We start from the raw sequence: 20,938 nt of genomic DNA on the forward strand, positions 1-20,938 counted from the left end.
TACTGCTCGAGGAGGCCTCAAAATGGCCTCTGGCAGGGCTGCCTTTAGGCTCAAGGCAGAATGGGATCATGGTCATATATGGTCATGTTGGCAGCCATTGGCTGGAGGGTCCCCAGGCAGCACCAGGGTGGGGTCTGTAAGCTGAGCCCCAGCTCCCCTGCACCCTGCCTCAGCCTCCTCCCTCTCAGGGCAGATGTTCCTGCTACAGGAAGCTTTCCAGAAAGTTCTCCTGGAAGTATGCTGGACACTTTAAAGACAGTCCCCTGGAAAGTGCCTTCTCAGATGTTTTGAAGCGTCCTGCAGAGCGTTTGCCGGCTGTCAGGAGCAGTGGGTTTGCACAGGGGATGGTTATTGTTATCGCTCTTTTCCTTCTTTGAATTCCCCTGTGCCCCCATCCAGACCACGGCAGCGAGCGCTTCTGGGATCTCCCTTAGTGTGGGCACAGGAGCTGGCAGGGGCCGGGTGGTGACACTGGGCACCAAGCTTCGGAACAAGGTGTGGCTGCCCTGAAGCTTCTTTTGGGGAGAAAAGCCTGTTCTGTGGGAGCGGGGCAGGTGGTTCTGCTGGCCCCGCCCCCCGCTGACTGTTGGGCGCAGCGTCATTCGAAAGGAGGAACCTCCAGCCCCAGCCGCCCCGCGCAGCCCGTGCAGAGCTCCTCGTCCCCGGCCGGCCTCGGCGGGCTCGCTCCTTGCCCAAAGACACGGGATCGCAGGTTCGTAGCAAAGCAGGGAAGGCAGACACTGCATCCCCAGCCTGGGAGTAACGGAGGGCTGAACGGGCAGCTGGCTCTGCGTGAGGGTGTGCCTGGGGTGGGTCTGCGCGGTCCCCCACCGCGTTGTGTTGGGGTGCCAGGAGCAGGGAGGAGCAGGAATAACATGGAAGAGAGGGAAGCTGAAGGCGTTTTGTCCAGGTCTTTCATCTTGACATTTTGTCCTGCTTAGCAACGTGTGGGAGAAACGCCCACTCTGTTTGGGACGGCAGGGCTGGATGTTGGTTACGTAAGGGGTGGTTTTAGTCATTGTTTTATTGATTTCTTTCTGAATCCAAGACTTGCTGGGCCCACGAGGGTTGGGTGATACTGGGATGTAGGGGTTTGAGTGAATTTTCGCAAGCTTCCGGGCTGGTAGATCATCCAGGGGAGGTGTCACGGCTCTGGTGCGCAGCAGCCCGGGGATGGATCTCACTCAGCGGCACTGGGAGCACCCAGTCCCTGCCTTGCTCACAGGCCAGAGAGCAGCTGCTCCTCAGAGAGCCTCATCCCTTCCCTGTTGTCATTGCAGGATCTGCTCCATCCCCTCCCTCCGCTTCAGACGCACCCCGTGAATGCCAGAGCTGCCGATGAGGCATGGCTGAGGGGTGGCAGAGCCACGAGGAGACAGGGAAGGACAGAGGGCAGGAGGGCAGCAGGAGAGACTTGGACGATGTGGACGACAGCCTGCCCAACCTGACGTGGCTGCTGGACTTCTCCATCATCAGCGCTAGCATGGGCAACTCCTCCTGCTGCCCCAGCAGCCCGGACCCCCACAGCTGTCAGGACATCCCCAGCTTTGCTGCACCGTGCTCACCCCTGGGCACTGACCAACTGTGCATGGAAATGCCCCAAACTCCACGCATGCCCATCTCCTCCTCCAGCTGGATGACGGAGCACCACGTTGTGTCCACGCACCCTCAGCTGACGGCGGGTATTGACTACCAGACCAACCCCTACATCAAACCACCCTATTCTTATGCCACCCTCATCTGCATGGCGATGGAAGCCAGCAAGGAGCCCCACGTCACCCTCTCAGACATCTACAAGTGGATTACCGACAACTTCTGCTACTTCCGTCAAGCTGATCCCGTGTGGCAGGTAGGACATTTGAGAACTCTTGCCCTGCCCCATCTCCCCTTATGGCTGGGAAGGGCCTTTCACAGCTTCTATCGTGTAAGAGAGAGCTCAGGGTCATTTTTGGAGTGGAAAGGTCCCCATTGCGCTGTTGGTCCCTGCATCTCCTCTTGACTCTGGAGTGAAGGTGTCTCTGTCTCCCACTTCAGCTTCCTGTAGCTCGCTGCCCTGCTCCATCTCAGAGGACACTCTCCAGCACGGGTGGCTTTCTAGAATGTGGTGGGGCAGGAGGCACCTGGGTTGCTCCTCACTCTGCTCTAGTTATTCCCAGCCCAAATCCAGAGCGTGCCAGCTATCCTGCACCACTGCTCCCCCAGGCAGGGCTGAGCTAAACCTTTCTTAGCCCCCCGCCCAGGAACTGTCCACCACCTCCCTGGGCAAGTGGGTGTCTGGAGGCTATTGAAGCCCACCAGAGAGAAAGGTAGGGAAGCCCTTGGTCCCTCTCCAGGGCCACAGGTGTTCCCCAGACTCCCCGTGCTGGGAAACTTATGGGAGGGACTCTATGGGAGAAGCTGAGTACCAGAATCTTGACATTCTCTTGCAAACTCATGGCTGGATATTCACCACACTTTTAATTCAAAGTGTTCATTGACAGAAGGAAGAGATGCAGGAGGTACACAAGGTTCTTGCAGGGAGGAAGGATTAATATATTAACCCACCAGGAAATATGGCTGGAAAAGCAGAAAATCCTCTTTTTCTTTCTTTCTCTTCCCCATAGTCTTCCCCCCACCTCCTTTAAGCAGTGGCTGATGAGGATGCAGTGATTTTACCCGGAGCTCCTCTGGGCCAGAAGGCACCTCTGGGGACACACAGGGCTGGGGTGGGACAGCCCCCGTGCCTCTCCAGTTTTGCCCGTCCGGTTTGTGTCAGCCTGGCAGCAGGCAGACATGTGCCTGTATTTTAGCAAACCGCTTTCCCCGCAACACTAACAGGAGGTGTGGGTCAAGCTGGGGATGCGAGGAGGGCCCTGATGGTGCTGTCCACCATGGTGATGCCACATGTTGCCACTGGTAATGGGGCCACATGGATGTAAAGACCCTCCTCTTCCTCCTGGCTGCAAAGATGCTTCTCCACCAGCCTCCCCACGCAGATAGTTGCGGCACCAGCCGATGATTGTTCCACCTTGGTTTTTTTCTCTTTTTTCCCAGAACTCCATCCGGCACAACCTCTCCTCAAACAAGCGCTTCATCAAGGTGCCTCGAGAGAAGGACAAGCCAGGGAGAGGTGGCTTTTGGAAGCTTGACCCGCAATACGTTGAGCAGCTCAAGAGCGGTGCCTTCAAAAAGCAGAGGATGCGCCCAGTGCAGATCCACCCAGCCTCCACTGCGAAAGCCCAGCAAGAAGCACAGCGTGGTGCCTCCCTGGCTGCTTCAGCTTGTGCCTCCAATAAAGTCCTCTCTGTCAACCTGGAGTCACAGCTGCTGCTGAAAGAGTTTGAAGAAGGTCTTGGCAACCAGAACTGGAATCCAGTGGATGGCAAAAGAGGGCTCAAGCGCAAGCAGCCCTTGCCCAAGCAAACAGCCAAAGCGTGTCGGCTTTCCAATTCCACCTTGCTGAGCCAGGAGGAGCAGACCCAGCTGGGATCCCTGAAAGGGGACTCTGACCCCAGCCTGAACAGAGAGGTCTCCACTTTTGGGGATCTGGAGCTCTTATCTCCAGTCAGCCTCAAAACGCTCAACCTGGAGTTGATGGCACAAGGGCACCACTTTGAATGTCCCCAGGGGCCGGAGCAGGTCCTCACTGAGTCCTCCCAGAACAGCCTGAGCCTGGACGAAGGCTTCGTGGCCACTTCTTTCCTGCAGCATCTCTGTGATGAAGGGACAAGCGATCTCTCAAATTCTGCCAATGCGGAGCAGTTGTTTGAAGTCAACGATGCATCTGTAATAGCGGATGTCAGCAACTGGATCAATCTGGATTCCCTCTTGTAAGAGGCCAGTCACCGATCAAAGCCCACGTGTGCTTTAGCAGGATGCTCCTCCCACGCTACTGGGACTTCCAAGAACTGGATTCTTCACCTCTCCTTCGCTGTAGGTTATTAGAGATAGAGTAGGCATCAGGTAGGAGTGAGCAGAAGCTGTAGTGTCAGTGGTTTGCCTTAGACTTGTTGAGAAGTCAAAGATTGTAGAGAATTTCTGTTTAGTAACAACAGCATTTAGGACCTTTAATGTTAGCCGCAATATTTATTGAGAGAGGTTGTAGCTTATGAATTAATAAAGAAGCCTTTAAAAAATCCCATTATCCTTGTTGCAATTTGTACTCAAATTTGGGGAGGGGGTGGGAGTGTGGAGGTGGGAGAATCATAGAATCATAGAACCACAGAATCGTAGAATACTTTGGGTTAAAGGGACCTTAGAGATCATCTAGTTCCAACTCCCCTGCCATGGGCAGGGACACCTCCCACAAGATCAGGCTGCCCAGTGCCCTGTCCAACCTGGTCTTGAGCACCTCCAGGGATGATGCAGCCACAACTTCCCTGGAAAAGTTCTGCATTTCTTCCCGAGTAAAGCACGAGGCAAGCTGAGAATTGAATATCTTCAGGTCACGCAAGGGGCAGAGCAGGGCCTTGGGCTGTTGCTTTGTCCAGGTGCCACCGCCTGAAGTCCCCTGGGATGCCACCACATTGGTGGGGATAGTGTCCGGTGGGCACAGGGCTACAGGCTCTGGAGTGTGGTGTGGATGTATTTGTCTGTACTGATAAGGCCTCTCTTTATTTGCTGTTCTCATTCTATTTCCCTCTGTTGGGGCCTCCATACGGTGCCAAAGGGCTGCAGAGATTTGTGTGTGATTTCACCTTTTAATGGGATGTTATTTACAATTAAAAAGAATAAATAAGAACAAGCCTTTTGCCTCCTTGTTCTCCTCCAGCCCCTCCTGACCCTTTCAGACCCTCTCTCCTGGAGGTGGGGGGACATCTCACCAGCCCAGCCCTGCCTGTACACCCGGCCCGGATACACAGATGCCCTCACCCCGCTCCGCAGCAGCACAGTGATTCCTCACGGGAAAACTGATGCACAAACAGCCAGCTGCGTGACAACGGCTACACGCTCTCTGTGGCACAAGGGTGGCTCTGTCCTGAGGCCTGGGAGCTGCTCCCAGCCCCTGGAGCATCCTTCCCTGTCCCTGCGCGGAGCTCCTGGGCGTGACATGGTGTAAGCACTCAACACTGTCCTTCTGCTCATGCCATGTTCCTACCTGCGTATTCACAGAATCACTAGGTATGGAAAGACCTCCAGGCTCATCTAGTCCAATCATTCCTATCAACCACTAAACCGTGCCCCTCAGCACCTCATCCACCTGCCATTTACATGACTCAATCCCCTCACTAGGCAGACTCTGCCAGTGCCCAATGACCCTTTCTGTGAAAAATTAGTTGTAGAGAGCAACAAGGTCTCCCCTCAGCCTCCTCTTCTCTATCCCTCCACATGCCCTGAGAAACACAAGTGGCTTTGGAGACCTGGTGGGCACAGGAGTGTGAGCAGAGCTGCACAAAAGCTGCAGAAACAACCAAATCCTTGCAAAATCAACTAAGCTGAGAAGCAGTCGGGCGCTGCCAGGGCTGTGCAGAAAATCGGCACACGCTCAGCTGCTGGGGCAGGCGCGGTGGGGGCAGTGGGTCAAGAGGCAGCAGGTTTGGGAAGCTCCGAGGTGTTTTAACACAGGGTGCGCAGCACAAAGTGCGATCAGCATAAAAGCCCAAACTCTCCAATACTCTGTGAAATCAAGTTTTACTCATTACAACAATAAATGTAATAAATGATTCGTAGGGATTAACAGCGTTAACAGTAACAGCTTTCCAGGCAACTGTCACGGTCCACTCGTGGACGCGTGATGGTTCGTTTCATTTATGGTTTCAGAGCGCAAATAATTCAAAGAGTCAAGGGAGTCAAATTTCAATCTAACCTGGCACTTTATTACTTATGCCCGTAAAGCGACGTACGATAGAAAGAGACAGAGAACAAGGAAAGAGATGGGGAGAAGAGGGAAGGAAAAGGGGTTCATGGCTACCACCACGGGTCCCCAGATGTCCGGCGTCTCTGGGAGACAAGGTTCACAAGGCGTTCTGCTGTTTTGGTCTTTGATGGAGGTGATCCCAGGGTGGGGGGTTCTTCTTCTGTCTCGGTCTTCTGTTCCCCCCTAATTCAGCTGCTCCAGAGCTGTCTTTTATGCCAGTCAATACACCTGTGACCCACCTATGCCTGTGGAGATGTGCCAATCTCCACCTAGCAGGCCACACGTGCCAAGAAAGGAGTGTCTGCAGGTCTCCTCCCCTTGCGCATGCGCTCCTCCTGGCGCCAGTGGTCAACCTGGGGTCTCCCAATGAAGGCCAGTAGTCATCATCACCTTGCACGCATGCTGTGTTGGTTATGGGTCTGTGCTAAGTCCCGTCATTAATCTTCCTGTCTTTTCCTCCTTGCTTCATGGATCTTTCACAATGGTAGGGAGCAAGGAGGTTTGAAGACAGGTACAAAACTTTGTTGAGATAAGGAAGAAAGGTACAGGTAGTTAGGTACAAAGTATTCACTCTGTGCCAGCTCTGGCCGTTTTCCTGATGAGAAATGAGAAAATGTTGAGACAGAAAATGTTGAGACAGAAATCGAACCTTTGACCAACTCTTACAGCAACGTGCCCAATCCTTGCTACAAGAGACCAACCAGGTTCCAGCTTTCATCCAATGGAGGCATTTTCTTGAGGAGAGCTTCACTCCTGCCCGGCCATCCAGGGCCAGCAGCACCGCGCCCACCGGTTCCGTGGTGACGTTGGCTGCTCCCCTAGAGCTCTCAGAATATGGATGTTCTGAGTTGCCAGAGATGAGATGGAGAGCTGGGGATCTTTCTCCAAAACCTGGAGGGCTGCGACAAAGGAAAGAGAAGGGAGCTGAACCCCACCTCTTTGCAGAGACCCTCAGGCATCTCCGCCAGACCTTGCCAGCCCCACCCTTCCCTTTCCCTGGCCGGGAGGAGCAGGTGGGACAAATACCTCGGCTGGCAGCTGCTGCTCAGGAAGGCCCCCAATGCCCCCGAGATGTTCCTCTGCCCTTGAACCCTGAAGCAGGGCAAGGCACAGCAGCTCGCTGCCCAGGCTCTGTCCCCTGCCCCAGCAGCCCCGGCACGCACAGCACTGCCCCTACTCACCCTGGCAGATCTCAGGCAGCTTCTCCTCCCGTTGGTGCCTCAGGTGGCGCGCGGCAAGCCCTAGGCACAGAGCTCTGTCAGCCGCCTGCTCCCCAGCGTGCTCCCAGCAGCACAGCTCCCGGCTCTGCCGGTCTGGCTGCAGCCCCTGCTCCCCCTCAGCAGGGAGACCCCAGGGAAGGGCAGTGCCGGGCTGGGGTGAGGGACTGAGCGAGGCTGCAGCCAAGCCCAGCGTCGTGGGCAGGGGTGGGAGAGGGAGGCACCGAGCCCTGGCTGCCCAGGCCCGTCACAGGGCACCCAGGGCTCTGGCAGCCCCAGGGCTCCTCTTGCTGCCAGCGCAGCGGCGGGGACTGGGGCCAGGCTGCAACAGAGGGACCCCGGGGGCTGTGGCTCACCGACAAACCGCACGGCCGCCTCTCGCAAGGTGTCCTGAGCATCCTGCAAGTATGCCAGGCTCTCGTGCAGGTATTCTGCAGCTCTGCCTTTGGCCTTCACCAGCTGGAGAGAGTAGAGGGGCACAGAGTGTAACGCAGCCTCCCCAGGCAGCTGGACCAGCATCCCCTTTACCCCTGCCACCTCAAGCCATTCCCATCTCCCAGACAGGAGCCCTGTGGCGCTGAGGCACAGAGACAGCTGCAGGCATAGGGGTCTGGAGGTCCTGTGACCCTTCTGTCCCGCTGCCAGGGCCCAGACAGCCTAGGGTCTCCTTCCACACCATGAGAGTGGGGAGGGAAAAGGGCCTTGGAGAAGCAGCCCCGGGGGCTCTGGGCCCAGGGGAAGGGAAGGAGGCTCCAGGCTCTGGGCTCTGGGCTGGAGCAGAGCAGGAACGGCTGTCCCCTTGTCCAGACTGGGCTCTAGGGCTTGGGGCTTGTCCTCACCAAGTACTCCCCAACTCGGAATATCTGCTGCGTCTGGGTCAGGCGAGTGAGATTTCTCAACTTCAGCAGCTTTGCAGCAACGAGGAAGGCTTCCTGAGCTGCCTGTGGAGAAGGACAGGGGTTGGGGTTCCAGGGACTCAAAGCCCTGGCCTCCAGCACGTGCAGGGACAGCCAGAAAGTCTCTAGGGACTCTCGTGGTCAGGTGTTGGTGGCCATGGACTGCTGCTGAGCCCTGCTGGACCACGTATTGCAGGCGTGGGAGATGTCCGTGCCAGCTTCTCCTTCCTTCCTTTTGATCCTCTCTCTGGGTGCGCTGGAGGAGAGGTGAATGGGGGAAGGAGGGAGAAACAGGAGCCCATCTTCCTCGCCTCTGTGGCAGGAGGCCACAGGAAGGCAGTGGTGGGATCCATGCAGGGAAGCAGGGTCTGCCCCGTCCTCAGTGACTCCAGCTCTTGGACCCTGAGACCACACAGACTCCTCGTGTCGGACTGCCAGCAGCCCTTTTCCCTCTCTGGTGCCCAGGCCACACTTGTGGCATCAGCTCAGCCTTCCCCGCATCCCTGCTCAGGTTCGTAATCTGTACCTTGGCCACGCTCTTGGTCTGGTCACTCATGCGAAAGAACAGTGGGATCAGGCTTCTCCACACATGCTCCTTTGTCTGCTGCTTGTTGTTCCCCACCACCATCTGCATCGCATCTTTGAAGAGGCAGATGGAGAGCTCTCGCAGCTGGCTGCACTCCTGGAAGGGAGGAGGACAGGAGACTTGGAGCGAGAGCCGCTCCCAGAGCAGGGTCGAGGGCAGGGCTGCTGTGAGAGGAGATGCTTTGGAGCCAGACTCCACAGCCAGGAGGGAAAACCCCGGCCCAAATAGCCCTGCGGGACTGGGCTGATGGGCAGTTGTCCTTGCAGAGGGCCGAGCGGTGGGGCTGAGGCTCCCACAGCAGCCTTACATCATCAAAGACCGGCCGGAGCTTCTCCAGCAGCTGCAGAGCCACGGGGCTGGCCTCCTTCCTCCCCAGATGACGCAGCACGTTCTGGACAACCAGCAGAGCCTTCATCTTGTTCTCGGAGCCGGCATTCTCCTGGGTGCCCATGACGTCCGGCAGCAGGTCTAGCATTTTCCTTGCCTGTATCAAGCACAGAATTCCCTTTCGCAAAATGGGGAAAGAGCACCCTAGCACAAATTCTCTGGCCACTGAGCACCAGCCTCCGCGTTACCCACAGCCCCAGCCCCAGGCTGCCAACGTGGCTGCAGCCTGTCCGTGCCCCGCTCACCGTCTCAGGTCTCTGCGACAGTGTCACCAGGCTTCTGAGCTCCAGTGAGAGCAGACCCGGGCTTGTACGCTGCAGGAACCTCTGGGTTTGGTCCTGGCCAGCAATCTCCTCTGCGTTCCCGTAACCTGAGGCCAGCAGCTGGAAGAAAGAGAGCAGTGGGAGACTGGCAGGAGTTGCAGGGTTCCCCACACCGTGAGGCTCCCTGAGGGCAAGGGCTCCGGGGCCCACGCAGCGTGGGGTGGCCCTGGCACAGTTGGCGCAAAGGAGCCCAGTGCTGGGCCGGTCCCTGCCGGCCCCAAGGGGCCGTGGCCGTATGTCCTGGAGGAGGTGACCATCTGGGGGCAGGTGGGAGGGGAGATGGCCGGGCCCCTTTTCCCGCAGAGGCAGACGCAGCCCAGAGAGCGAGCAAGGACTGCTCTGGCCACTCACAGACAAACGAAGGAAGCAGGCGACCTCCTCTGCGTTGGAGCTGAAGACGCCGTGCAGCCACTTGCCCTGGAGCTGTCGGAGCAGCTCGCTCAAGGCCTTCTTCACCATGTGGGGCTGGGAAAGCAGCACATCCCAGATGGCCAGAGCAGCCCTGCAGGACCAGAGCGCTCTGTCAGCAGAGCTGCCTCGACACCGCGCGGTTCCTGGGACAGCCCGCAGGATCCAGGCAGTCCTGCAGCCCCGGCCCCTTCCAGACCTTTGCTTGGGGGCCGGGTCCCTGCCTGGGCGAGCAGGAGGGGTCTGGGATAGCGTTCCTGTTGCTGCTGGGCATGGAAGAAGCTCACAGGGACTGTTGGGGTCAGTACCTGTCACACGACGGAGACAACCCCAACAGGATCGTGACCACTTCCCTGGGACACCAGTCGGTCACCAGCAGAAGCAGCGAGTCCAGGCTGTGCCGGGCTGATGCCGTGCAGATGCACTCCCTGTTTTCATAGATGCACCTCACGATGTCCGGAACCTGGAGGGCACACAGGGGAGGTCGGGGCTGCTGCTGGAGTGCAGCCATTTCCCAAGAAACCACTGCCCTTCCCATCCGACTGTGCTGCCAGGTGCCTGAGGTGCCTGGGTCAGGGAGAGAGGGATACGGGGACACACAAAGCCTGGAAGCGCTCAAGGGAAGGGCACAGCAAGGCAGCCACACGCCACTTACCTGCGCTAGCCATGAGGCGGGCTCTCCCATGGCCACATCCAGGATGCTGCTCGCCGCCTCCTTGGCATCCAGGCTTGAGTCTCTCAGGGCCTTAATGGCCATGAGGACGAGCTCTGTCTTCTCAGAAGGCTCGAGGTATTTTCCAAATGCCTGCGGGCGGAAGGAAGGCAGGGAAGACACGTCTCACCGAGTGCCCGGATGGTGCTACTCCGCTGAGCTGGGGGAGCAGCTCTGGGCACGGATGTCCTGGCAGCAGTGCCCGCAGGAAAGCTGGCAGCAGGGGCTGCACTCGGTGCACAATGGAGCACGGGGACAGAGAGCCCTCAGCATGGGGGAGGAAGGGTGGAGGCTGTGGGCACAGTGCTGGGCCCGCGGAGAACCGGGGCTTGCTGGACACCAGGAGATCTGAAGCTGCTGCTGGGTCCCTGCTCGGGGACAGCAGCAACCCCCTCACTGAGGCCATGCCACCGCACTCATTCTGGATCCCTTTGCTCACACAAGTCTCCTGCTGATGTGCTCATTACCATGGCAATGCGGCTTGCGCTTGGTGAAGTCAGCCAGGTGTCCTCAGCTTCCTGCTCCCTTTGTTTCTCTGGATGTTCTGGATCATCCTGTGGATGTGCCGTGCCTAAACACGAGGGGATCACGGAAGAGTGGATAAATGAGAGGCAGGGGACGTCTGGAAGCTGGCTTCCTGCCGCATTGCTGTGTTCAGGTAGTTCTTGGGCTCCTCTTTCACCAGCATCTGCAGAGCACAACCACAACGGTTCCTGGCAGCCGCCAGCAGACCCAGCACCAGGCGGTGGAGCAGGAGGAGACCCTCTGCCTCTGCCCCCAGAGAACCCTCCACCACCCCCAGTGCCAGGCTCTCTGCTTGCAAGGCTTCACAGCGGCACCCGAGTGACCTTGTAGCAGCTCAGTGTCCACGCACGCTTGTCCCTGCCCTCCTCACAGTGTGCCGGTGCCCGGAACATTGACCCCATCCCCAGACCCGCTGCCTGTCCGCTCACCTCGAAATTCTCTGCCGGCTCCAATTTGCGGCAGTAGGCGTTCAGGTGCTGGGGCTGCAGTGCTGCCCAGGAGAGCCAGGGGAGACGCTCTGTCCAGCCAGCAGCCCCGGCAGCAGAGCCGGCGGCCCCGTCGGGAGACACGGGCACAGCTCCCATGCAAAGGGATGCGAGTACCTTCACTGAGAAGGTTAGAGACCCGAGGATGAGCTGCACGGGTTCTTCTTGCCCTCTGTCCTGAGTCACCAAGCTGGACGCAGCAGAGGAGTCACCTAGCAAAGGAGGAAAGTAGGGAGGGCTGTAGAGAGGGGCTGCAGGTAAACGTGAGGAGAAGAAGGAGCTCTGCCCTCTGTCCAGACCTGTCCCTGCTCCCCTGGCCCAGTTTTCCCGTGGGTGTCTCGTCTGGAGGGTGCCTGGCAGATGGGTTGCAATGCTGGAGCACAGCGTGGAAAGCCACCTCCCGCCCTGGGGGAGGCTGTGCTGGGTTCGGCAGGGCACGAAAGGTAAAGGTAAAGCTGCTCCTGGCTCTTTACGATGCACAGCCAACCAGCTGCTCTGGTACGCTGGGGAAATCCTTCAGCGATGAATGTCAGAAGGCTCAGATTTCTGCCAAAGCTTCCTGGCAGCTCGGCACAGCCTTTTCTGCAAACAACTCCTTGGCTTCCACAGAACTGAACGCTGGGATGGGACGTGCCCAAAGGGAACAGTAGGAGGATAACAATCCAAGGCCCCCAGGAAATGAGCCCTCTGCAGAAGTCCCTGTCCTATCACCAGCACCACCCAGCTCCTCTTTCCTAAACCTGGTGCCGATAACATGGTCACAAAACCACACTGTGATGTGGAAATGAGGAGCTGAGCATGAGTGAGTGTCAGGTGGCTGCAAGGGCAGCAGAACAGCCCCCTTCGATGTTGCGGGAAGGAGACTGATCACATCTACATTCCACCAAGGCCAGCAGCATCCCAGTGATGCTCCTCTGATAAGGTTTCTCCTTCCCATTTCCAGGGGCATTTGCTGAAATGCCCTCGCGTGCCCCTTCAAGCTTGACTAAAATTGAAGACCCACAGCTCCAGGAAAGAGGAAGATTGTGAAGTGGAAGAAGTCTCTGGTCAGGTGAGGCAGGAGATTTGGGGCTGGTGTCTGCATAGGGTCACTTGTGGACCAGACAAGAGCCCGTTCCCAGCCCCAAACACGCACTGCTCATCACCGTCCATCAGCTGTGGGTCTTCAGTTTTAGTCAAGTTTTGACTAGTCGAAAATAACAGCCTGGGTTGTTCACTATTGGATCCACAGTTTTTCGATGTTATGGATATTTAAACAATATATGATACCAGGCACATACAACACTTAAAATATGCACATGCATTATCTAATAAGGCTTGCATCAATTGTCTAACAAGCATTTCAAGTCCGGTAAAATATTGTTCTCCATTGCTTTGCCTCATCACAAAGAATCTCTTCCTCATGTCTACTCTAAGTCCTCCCCTTTCAAACCTGAACTCACTCCCACTCGCCCTGTCACCACGTGCCATCCCCAGCTTTATTGTAGCCCCTTCAGGTGCCACAAGGCCACTACGAGGTCTCCCGAGAGCCTTCTCTTCTCCAGGCTGAACAACCCAAACTCTCTCAGCCTGTCCTCGTAGCAGAGGTGCCTCAGCCCCAGTCCGTGCTCCAGCTACAGCCACGGCAGGAGGAGCTGCGTGACAGGAGCTGCTCACATCAGCCGCGTTTGCACCTGGCAGGAGACACGGCTGTGCCCCATCCCCACGCCAGTGCTGAGCCCAGCACCAAGGGCCTTCCTCAGCCTTGCCTTCCTGGGTGGTGAGATGTCCTGTCCTGACACCCAGGACATCCTCCTGTGGCCAGAAGGAAGGACGGAGCCCATCACTTGTCCCACAGGGGCTGCACGTGTTTTTCTCACCTCGCTATTCCCCGCTGTTGGCACAATAAATCTGGACAAGTCTGGTGTCCCACAGGCTCCCAGATCCCATCTGAGGGTGCAGGGGAAGGCTCCTTCAACTCTCACCAAGTGCTGGCACAGCCCTTGCGCTGGCAGACCCCTCAGGGTAGGACACCCACCCCCTGCCCCACGACGCTTCCCCACAGCTGGGACAGACCCCCACCACAACCCCACTAAAACCCCACCCTTTTCAGCAGCAACCACAAGCCATCAGAGATGTCCAACCAACAAGGCTGGGGACATCGAGGACAGTGCCTCTGCTCCCAGCCCCCATCAGCCCCGCCTGCACCCTGCCTCAGCCTCCTCCCTCTCAGGGCAGATGTTCCTGACCGGCACCTCCGGCATCTCCTGCCGGGTACAGCCCAGATCAGGAGGGGCAGTCAGCAAGAAGGCCAAGCACCATGCTCCAGCCAACACCACCAAGAAGCAGGAGGCCTCCCTGCAGGATAACATCCCACTGAAGAAAAAAAAGACAAAGCCGGTGCGCCGGCTGGCCAAACACTAGAGGAGCCTCTGAGAGGTGAATCTGGACAAGGACGGAGCGGCGGTGGGCAGTGCTGGGACACAGAGAGATCCAAAGGCCGGTGCCTGCACTCACCCTCTCCAGCCCCAGCCCTCTCCCAGATCCCTGTTCCTTGTTTAATTCAGTAACAGGACTGTGTGTTCACTTGCCAGCACCTCTCTGCTTGCAGAACTATTTGCAGTGGGAGAGGGGGATGAGGGTGTTAACGCAGCCCCTGCCCAGCCCATGGTGACTGAGCTGGGCTTGGGACTGACACTGAGAGGTTGGGGAGACGGGGCATCACTCCAGGTGCTGAATACCCCTGGGAGCCCAGTTTTTACCACAGATTGCCTTTTTTTTTATTTTTTTTTTGTGTGTGTGTGAGTGTGTGTGTGTTCTAAGTCCTCCTCTTGCAAAGCTCGTGTCCTGCAAAGACAGCTGTGCCAAGGTCCTGACCTTGCCTCCCAAACGGACCAGAGAGTGGAGAAACTCCAGAAGCTGTGGAGTTGGACAGCCAGGGGCCTCCCAAAAGGTTCTCCTGGAGCTCTGCAGAGAAGCAGCAGCTCTCCCACCAGCGTGCGCAGCCTAAGGGCTCCCTTCCACACGCATGTTCCTTGGCTTTCCCCAAGCTTGCTGCCCCCTGCTAGCAGAGGAGATTCCAGGGAAACAAGGGCTGTCTTTGCTCAGCACTTGGAGCTGCTTCTCTCCACTCAGCTGAGGCACAAAGGCTGCAGCCCTCCTCCATCATGCAAACCTTGTGTGCCTGTCCCACAGGTCCCCCAGACATCGTGTGCAGGGAATTCCTTGGGAAGGACCAAAGGCTGGGGAAAGGAATGGATCTAGGTGCATGGGGGTGGGAAGCAGGGTGGAAAAGAGGAGCACGGAAATCATACGGTCACCAGTTCATGCAAGTTGGGAAGGACGGGGTGGGTAGTCCTTTAGACCTCAAGCTCCAGCAGTGCCAGTGAGGATGGCAGGCCAAGATGCTGGGGGGGTTCATCCAGTGGGGTCTAAAAAGCCTCAAAGGATTGAGGCCTGACATCGCACAGCTTCACATCTTCGCGTTGTCCACTCTAGGAATGATGGTGGCCGTAGCGAAGTGTCTCTCTCCCAGCCACCTTCTCTTTAAATCACTATAAAGAGCTTCCACATAGCAGAAAACGGCAGTTGGCTGCAGTTGTGAGACACGGTGACATCAGGAAAGCAGCTCAATCAGCAGCTGGCGTGAAGAAATCCTTGTGGAAGAAGAGGAGGAGAGCATGGCAGAGGGAGAGGTGTCTCAGCCGGCTTCGTTGTGAGGAATGCAGACCTTGAAAGACAAAGTATCAGACAATAAAAGCTGATCTCCTATGGCAACTGTTATTTTCAAGTTGGGGGATGTCACTCGGACGGGTTCAGGGGCGGCAGCGGTGGCAGAAAGCCGCGGGGAGCGTTGGACTCTCTGGGGAGGGAGATGGTACGAGCCCATGGGATAGCAGTGCTGAGGGCTGAGCCGTGTGGCTGGAGCGAAGCCGGCTGTCAGGAGCAGTGAGTTTGCACAGGGGATGGTTATTGTTATCACTCTTTTTCTTCTTTGAATTCCCCCGTGCCCCATCCAGACCACGGCAGCGAGGGCTTCTGGGATCTCCCTTACTGTGGGCACAGGAGCTGGCAGGGGCCGGGTGGTGACCGGCTTAGACCCTGAGGGCTTAGACCCTAAAAACGCAGCCTTGGATCCTAAAATGAGGATTTGGAACCTAAAATCACGTCTTGGGAATTGAGAATGCAGTGAACGTTTCTGCCCTAAAAATGAAGCTCTGCGCCTAAAAGTGAGCTTTGCAAACTAGAAATTAGGCTACATAAATTAGATTTTGACCCGCAGGAAGAGGGTGTTTGACCCAATTACTGACTGTTTGGACCCCCTAAAATTCAACCTCAGACCCATTAAACCCAGCTTCTGACGCATTTCTGAGTAAGAGGCTTGGAATCTGTGGTGTGCTGGAAGCCAGAATGTCTTCCTAGCAGCTCCAATCCCTGTGAACTGTCACCCTCCGGCAGTTCAAGTTTATGGCAGCCAAGTAATGCACAGTCAGACCCAAACCCCTCTGCTTTGTTAAAAAACACCTCCCACAACAGCCTCAACCCTGCGGCTCTAAAATGAAGCTCTGCAGAACAGCTAACGCTTTGTGCCCTTAAGTGATGCTTTGAACCCTCAAACACAGGCTTTTGAACCTCATATTACACTTTGGGCACTGAAATGAGGGTTTCAAAACTAATTATGCTCCTTTGGGGCACAAAACAGAAGACCTGAACCTTAAGGAAAGTGTTTTGGAACCCCATCATTCCCCCCCATGCAACCTAAAAACAAAGCTTTGGCTTCTAAACACAGGATTTCGGGGGCTCAAAAAATGGGGTTGAGAGACTGAAAATGGATCTCTAGAAACAAAAACTTAAGCTGCGGGGCCTAAAACTGGGCTTCAGAGGAGATATCAGAGGCAAGTCCTATGGAAAGTCCTTGGAACAATGCACACACCCACGAGCTGGTACCAGTCACTGGGGCTACACAACACTACTGCACAAATAACCAGAATCTCTAAGGGCTTTAGGAGGTGGGGGAGGATCCTACAGCACATGTACTCACCTGGTGAAGAGGTGACACCAAACCGCAAGGAGAAGACCAGCCGACGTACTCCTAGCACAGGAACAACCTCCCCCCACACTCCTACTGCTCCAGGAGGCCTCAAAATGGCCTCTGGCAGGGCTGCCTTTAGGCTCAAGGCAGAATGGGATCACGGTCATATATGGTCATGTTGGCAGCTGGAGGGTCCCCAGGCAGCACCAGGGTGGGGTCTGTAAGCTGAGCCCCAGCTCCCCTGCACCCTGCCTCAGCCTCCTCCCTCTCAGGGCAGATGTTCCTGCTACAGGAAGCTTTCCAGAAAGTTCTCCTGGAAGTATGCTGGACACTTTAAAGACAGTCCCCTGGAAAGTGCCTTCTCAGATGTTTTGAAGCGTCCTGCAGAGCGTTTGCCGGCTGTCAGGAGCAGTGGGTTTGCACAGGGGATGGTTATTGTTATCGCTCTTTTCCTTCTTTGAATTCCCCTGTGCCCCCATCCAGACCACGGCAGCGAGTGCTTCTGGGATCTCCCTTAGTGTGGGCACAGGAGCTGGCAGGGGCCGGGTGGTGACACTGGGCACCAAGCTTCGGAACAAGGTGTGGCTGCCCTGAAGCTTCTTTTGGGGAGAAAAGCCTGTTCTGTGGGAGCGGGGCAGGTGGTTCTGCTGGCCCCGCCCCCCGCTGACTGTTGGGCGCAGCGTCATTCGAAAGGAGGAACCTCCAGCCCCAGCCGCCCCGCGCAGCCCGTGCAGAGCTCCTCGTCCCCGGCCGGCCTCGGCGGGCTCGCTCCTTGCCCAAAGACACGGGATCGCAGGTTCGTAGCAAAGCAGGGAAGGCAGACACTGCATCCCCAGCCTGGGAGTAACGGAGGGCTGAACGGGCAGCTGGCTCTGCGGGAGGGTGTGCCTGGGGTGGGTCTGCGCGGTCCCCCACCGCGTTGTGTTGGGGTGCCAGGAGCAGGGAGGAGCAGGAATAACGTGGAAGAGAGGGAAGCTGAAGACGTTTTGTCCAGGTCTTTCATCTTGACATTTTGTCCTGCTTAGCAACGTGTGGGAGAAACGCCCACTCTGTTTGGGACAGCAGGGCTGGATGTTGGTTACGTAAGGGGTGGTTTTAGTCGTTGTTGTTTTATTGATTACTTTCTGAGTCCAAGACTTGCTGGGCCCACGAGGGTTGGGTGATACTGGGATGTAGGGGTTTGAGTGAATTCTCCCAAGGTTCCAGGCTGGTAGATCACCCAGGGGAGGTATCACGGCTCTGGTGCGCAGTAGTCCGGGGATGGATCTCGCTCAGCAGCACTGGGAGCACCCAGTCCCAGCCTTGCTCACAGGCCAGAGAGCAGCTGGTCCTCAGAGAGCCTCATCCCTTCCCTGTTGTCATTGCAGGATCTGCTCCGTCCCCTCCCTCCGCTTCAGACGCACCCCGTGAATTCCAGAGCTGCCGATGAGGCATGGCTGAGGGGTGGCAGAGCCACGAGGAGACAGGGAAGGACAGAGGGCAGGAGGGCAGCAGGAGAGACTTGGACGATGTGGACGACAGCCTGCCCAACCTGACGTGGCTGCTGGACTTCTCCATCATCAGCGCTAGCATGGGCAACTCCTCCTGCTGCTCCAGCATCCCGGACCCCCACAGCTGTCAGGACATCCCCAGCTTTGCCGCACCGTGCTCACCCCTGGGCACTGACTCAGTGCGCATGGAAACGCCCCACACTCCCCGCATGCCCATCTCCTCCTCCAGCTGGATGACGGAGCACCACGTTGTGTCCACGCACCCTCAGCTGACGGAGGGCATTGACTACCAGACCAACCCCTACATCAAGCCACCCTACTCCTACACCACCCTCATCTGCATGGCGATGGAAGCCAGCAAGGAGCCCCACGTCACCCTCTCCGACATCTACAAGTGGATTACCGACAACTTCTGCTACTTCCGTCAAGCTGATCCCGTGTGGCAGGTAGGACATTTGAGAACTCTTGCCCTGCCCCATCTCCCCTTATGGCTGGGAAGGGCCTTTCACAGCTTCCATCGTGTAAGAGAGAGCTCAGGGTCATTCATGGAGTGGAAAGGCCCCATTGGGCTGTTGGTCCCTGCATCTCCTCTTGACTCTGGAGTGAAGGTGTCTCTGTCTCTCACTTCAGCTTCCTGTAGCTTGCTGCCCTGCTCCATCTCAGAGGACACTCTCCAGCACGGGTGGCTTTCTAGAATGTGGTGGGGCAGGAGGCACCTGGGTTGCTCCTCCCTCTGCTCTAGTTATTCCCAGCCCAAATCCAGAGCGTGCCAGCTATCCTGCACCACTGCTCCCCCAGGCAGGGCTGAGCTAAACCTTTCTTAGCCCCCCGCCCAGGAACTGTCCACCACCTCCCTAGGCAAGTGGGTGTCTGGAGGCTATTGAAGCCCACCAGAGAGAAGGGTAGGGAAGCCCTTGGTCCCTCTCCAGGGCCACAGGTGTTCCCCAGACTCCCTGTGCTGGGAAACTTATGGGAGGGACTCTATGGGAGAACCTAAGTACCAGAATCTTGACTTTCTCTTGCAAACTCATGGCTGGATATTCACCACAGTTTTAATTCAAAGTGTTCATTGACAGAAGGAAGAGATGCAGGAGGTACACAAGGTTGTTGCAGGGAGGAAGGATTAATATATTAACCCACCAGGAAATACGGCTGGAAAAGCAGAAAATCCTCTTTTTCTTTCTTTTTCTTCCCCCATAGTCTTCCCCCCACCTCCTTTAAGCAGTGGCTGATGAGGATGCAGTGATTTTACCCGGAGCTCCTCTGGGCCAGAAGGCACCTCTGGGGACACACAGGGCTGGGGTGGGACAGCCCCCGTGGCTCTCCAGTTTCGCCCGTCCAGTTTGTGTCAGCCTGGCAGCAGGCAGACATGTGCCTGTATTTTAGCAGACTTGTGTTCCACCCTGGTTTTTTTCTCTTTTTTCCCAGAACTCCATCCGGCACAACCTCTCCTCAAACAAGCGTTTCATCAAGGTGCCTCGAGAGAAGGACAAGCCAGGGAGAGGTGGCTTTTGGAAGCTTGACCCGCAATACGTTGAGCAGCTCAAGAGCGGTGCCTTCAAAAAGCAGAGGATGCGCCCAGTGCAGATCCTCCCAGCCTCCACTGCGAAAGCCCAGCAAGAAGCACAGCATGGTGCCTCCCTGGCCGCTTCGGCTTGTGCCTCCAATAAAGTCTTCTCTGTCAACATGGAGTCACAGCTGCTGCTGAAGGAGTTTGAAGAAGGTCTTGGCAACCAGAACTGGAATCCAGTGGATGGCAAAAGAGGGCTCAAGCGCAAGCAGCCCTTGCCCAAGCAAACAGCCAAAGCTTGTCGGCTCTCCAATTCCGCCTTGCTGAGCCTGGAGGAGCAGACCCAGCTGGGATCCCTGAAAGGGGACTCTGACCCCAGCCTGAACAGAGAGGTCTCCACTTTTGGGGATCTGGAGCTCTTATCTCCAGTCAGCCTCAAAACGCTCAACCTGGAGTTGATGGCACAAGGGCACCACTTTGAATGTCCCCAGGGGCCGGAGCAGGTCCTCACTGAGTCCTCCCAGAACAGCCTGAGCCTGGATGAAAGCTTCGTGGCCACTTCTTTCCTGCAGCATCTCTGTGATGAAGGGACAAGCGATCTCCTCTCAAATTCTGCCAATGCGGAGCAGTTGTTTGAAGTCAGCGATGCCTCTGTAATAGCGGATGTCAGCAACTGGATCAATCTGGATTCCCTCTTGTAAGAGGCCAGTCACCGATCAAAGCCCACGTGTGCTTTAGCAGGATGCTCCCCCCACGCTACTGGGACTTCCAAGAACTGGATTCTTCACCTCTCCTTCGCTGTAGGTTATTAGAGATAGAGTAGGCATCAGGTAGGAGTGAGCAGAAGCTGTAGTGTCAGTGGTTTGCCTTAGACTTGTTGAGAAGTCAAAGATTGTAGAGAATTTCTGTTTAGTAACAACAACATTTAGGACCTTTAATGTTAGCCGCAATATTTATTGAGAGAGGTTGTAGCTTACGAATTAATAAAGAAGCCTTTAAAAAATCCCATTATCCTTGTTGCAATTTGTACTCAAATTAGGGGAGAGGGTGGGAGTGTGGAGGTGGGAGAATCATAGAATCATAGAACCACAGAATCGTAGAATACTTTGGGTTAAAGGGACCTTAGAGATCATCTAGTTCCAACTCCCCTGCCATGGGCAGGGACACCTCCCACAAGATCAGGCTGCCCAGGGCCCTGTCCAACCTGGCCTTGAGCACCTCCCGGGATGATGCAGCCACAACTTCCCTGGAAAAGTTCTGCATTCCTTCCCCAGTAAAGCACGAGGCAAGCTGAGAATTGAATATTTTCAGGTCACGCAAGGGGCAGAGCAGGGCCTTGGGCTGTTGCTTTGTCCAGGTGCCACCGCCTGAAGTCCCCTGGGATGCCACCACATTGGTGGGGATAGTGTCCGGTGGGCACAGGGCTACAGGCTCTGGAGTGTGGTGTGGATGTATTTGTCTGTACTGATAAGGCCTCTCTTTATTTGCTGTTCTCATTCTATTTCCCTCTGTTGGGGCCTCCATACGGTGCCAAAGGGCTGCAGAGATTTGT

General features: G+C 56.5%; 2 protein-coding genes across 2 annotated transcripts; both read left to right on the top strand.

The window, feature by feature from the left end:
• The first annotated feature begins 1,345 nt into the window (after positions 1-1,345).
• On the top strand, positions 1,346-3,813 carry LOC138718489 (forkhead box protein J1-like). Its single transcript, XM_069852996.1, has 2 exons — positions 1,346-1,849; positions 3,034-3,813. The coding sequence occupies exons 1-2, from the start codon at positions 1,346-1,348 to the stop codon at positions 3,811-3,813; spliced, it is 1,284 nt and encodes a 427-aa protein (XP_069709097.1).
• A 14,005-nt stretch (positions 3,814-17,818) lies between these two features.
• Positions 17,819-20,087, top strand: LOC138718490 (forkhead box protein J1-B-like). Its single transcript, XM_069852997.1, has 2 exons — positions 17,819-18,322; positions 19,305-20,087. Exons 1-2 carry the CDS (start codon positions 17,819-17,821, stop codon positions 20,085-20,087), a joined length of 1,287 nt encoding a protein of 428 aa, XP_069709098.1.
• Positions 20,088-20,938: the final 851 nt, after the last annotated feature.

Source organism: Phaenicophaeus curvirostris, chromosome 3 (assembly GCF_032191515.1).
Source record: "Phaenicophaeus curvirostris isolate KB17595 chromosome 3, BPBGC_Pcur_1.0, whole genome shotgun sequence".
Classification (NCBI taxonomy): domain Eukaryota; kingdom Metazoa; phylum Chordata; class Aves; order Cuculiformes; family Cuculidae; genus Phaenicophaeus; species Phaenicophaeus curvirostris.

Coding starts and splice junctions, on each gene's coding strand:
- LOC138718489 (XM_069852996.1), top strand. CDS start 1,346: ATGGCTGAGGGGTGGCAGAGCCACGAGGAGACAGGGAAGGACAGAGGG. Junction 1,850..3,033: donor AAGCTGATCCCGTGTGGCAG/GTAGGACATTTG, acceptor CTTTTTTCCCAG/AACTCCATCCGGCACAACCT.
- LOC138718490 (XM_069852997.1), top strand. CDS start 17,819: ATGGCTGAGGGGTGGCAGAGCCACGAGGAGACAGGGAAGGACAGAGGG. Junction 18,323..19,304: donor AAGCTGATCCCGTGTGGCAG/GTAGGACATTTG, acceptor CTTTTTTCCCAG/AACTCCATCCGGCACAACCT.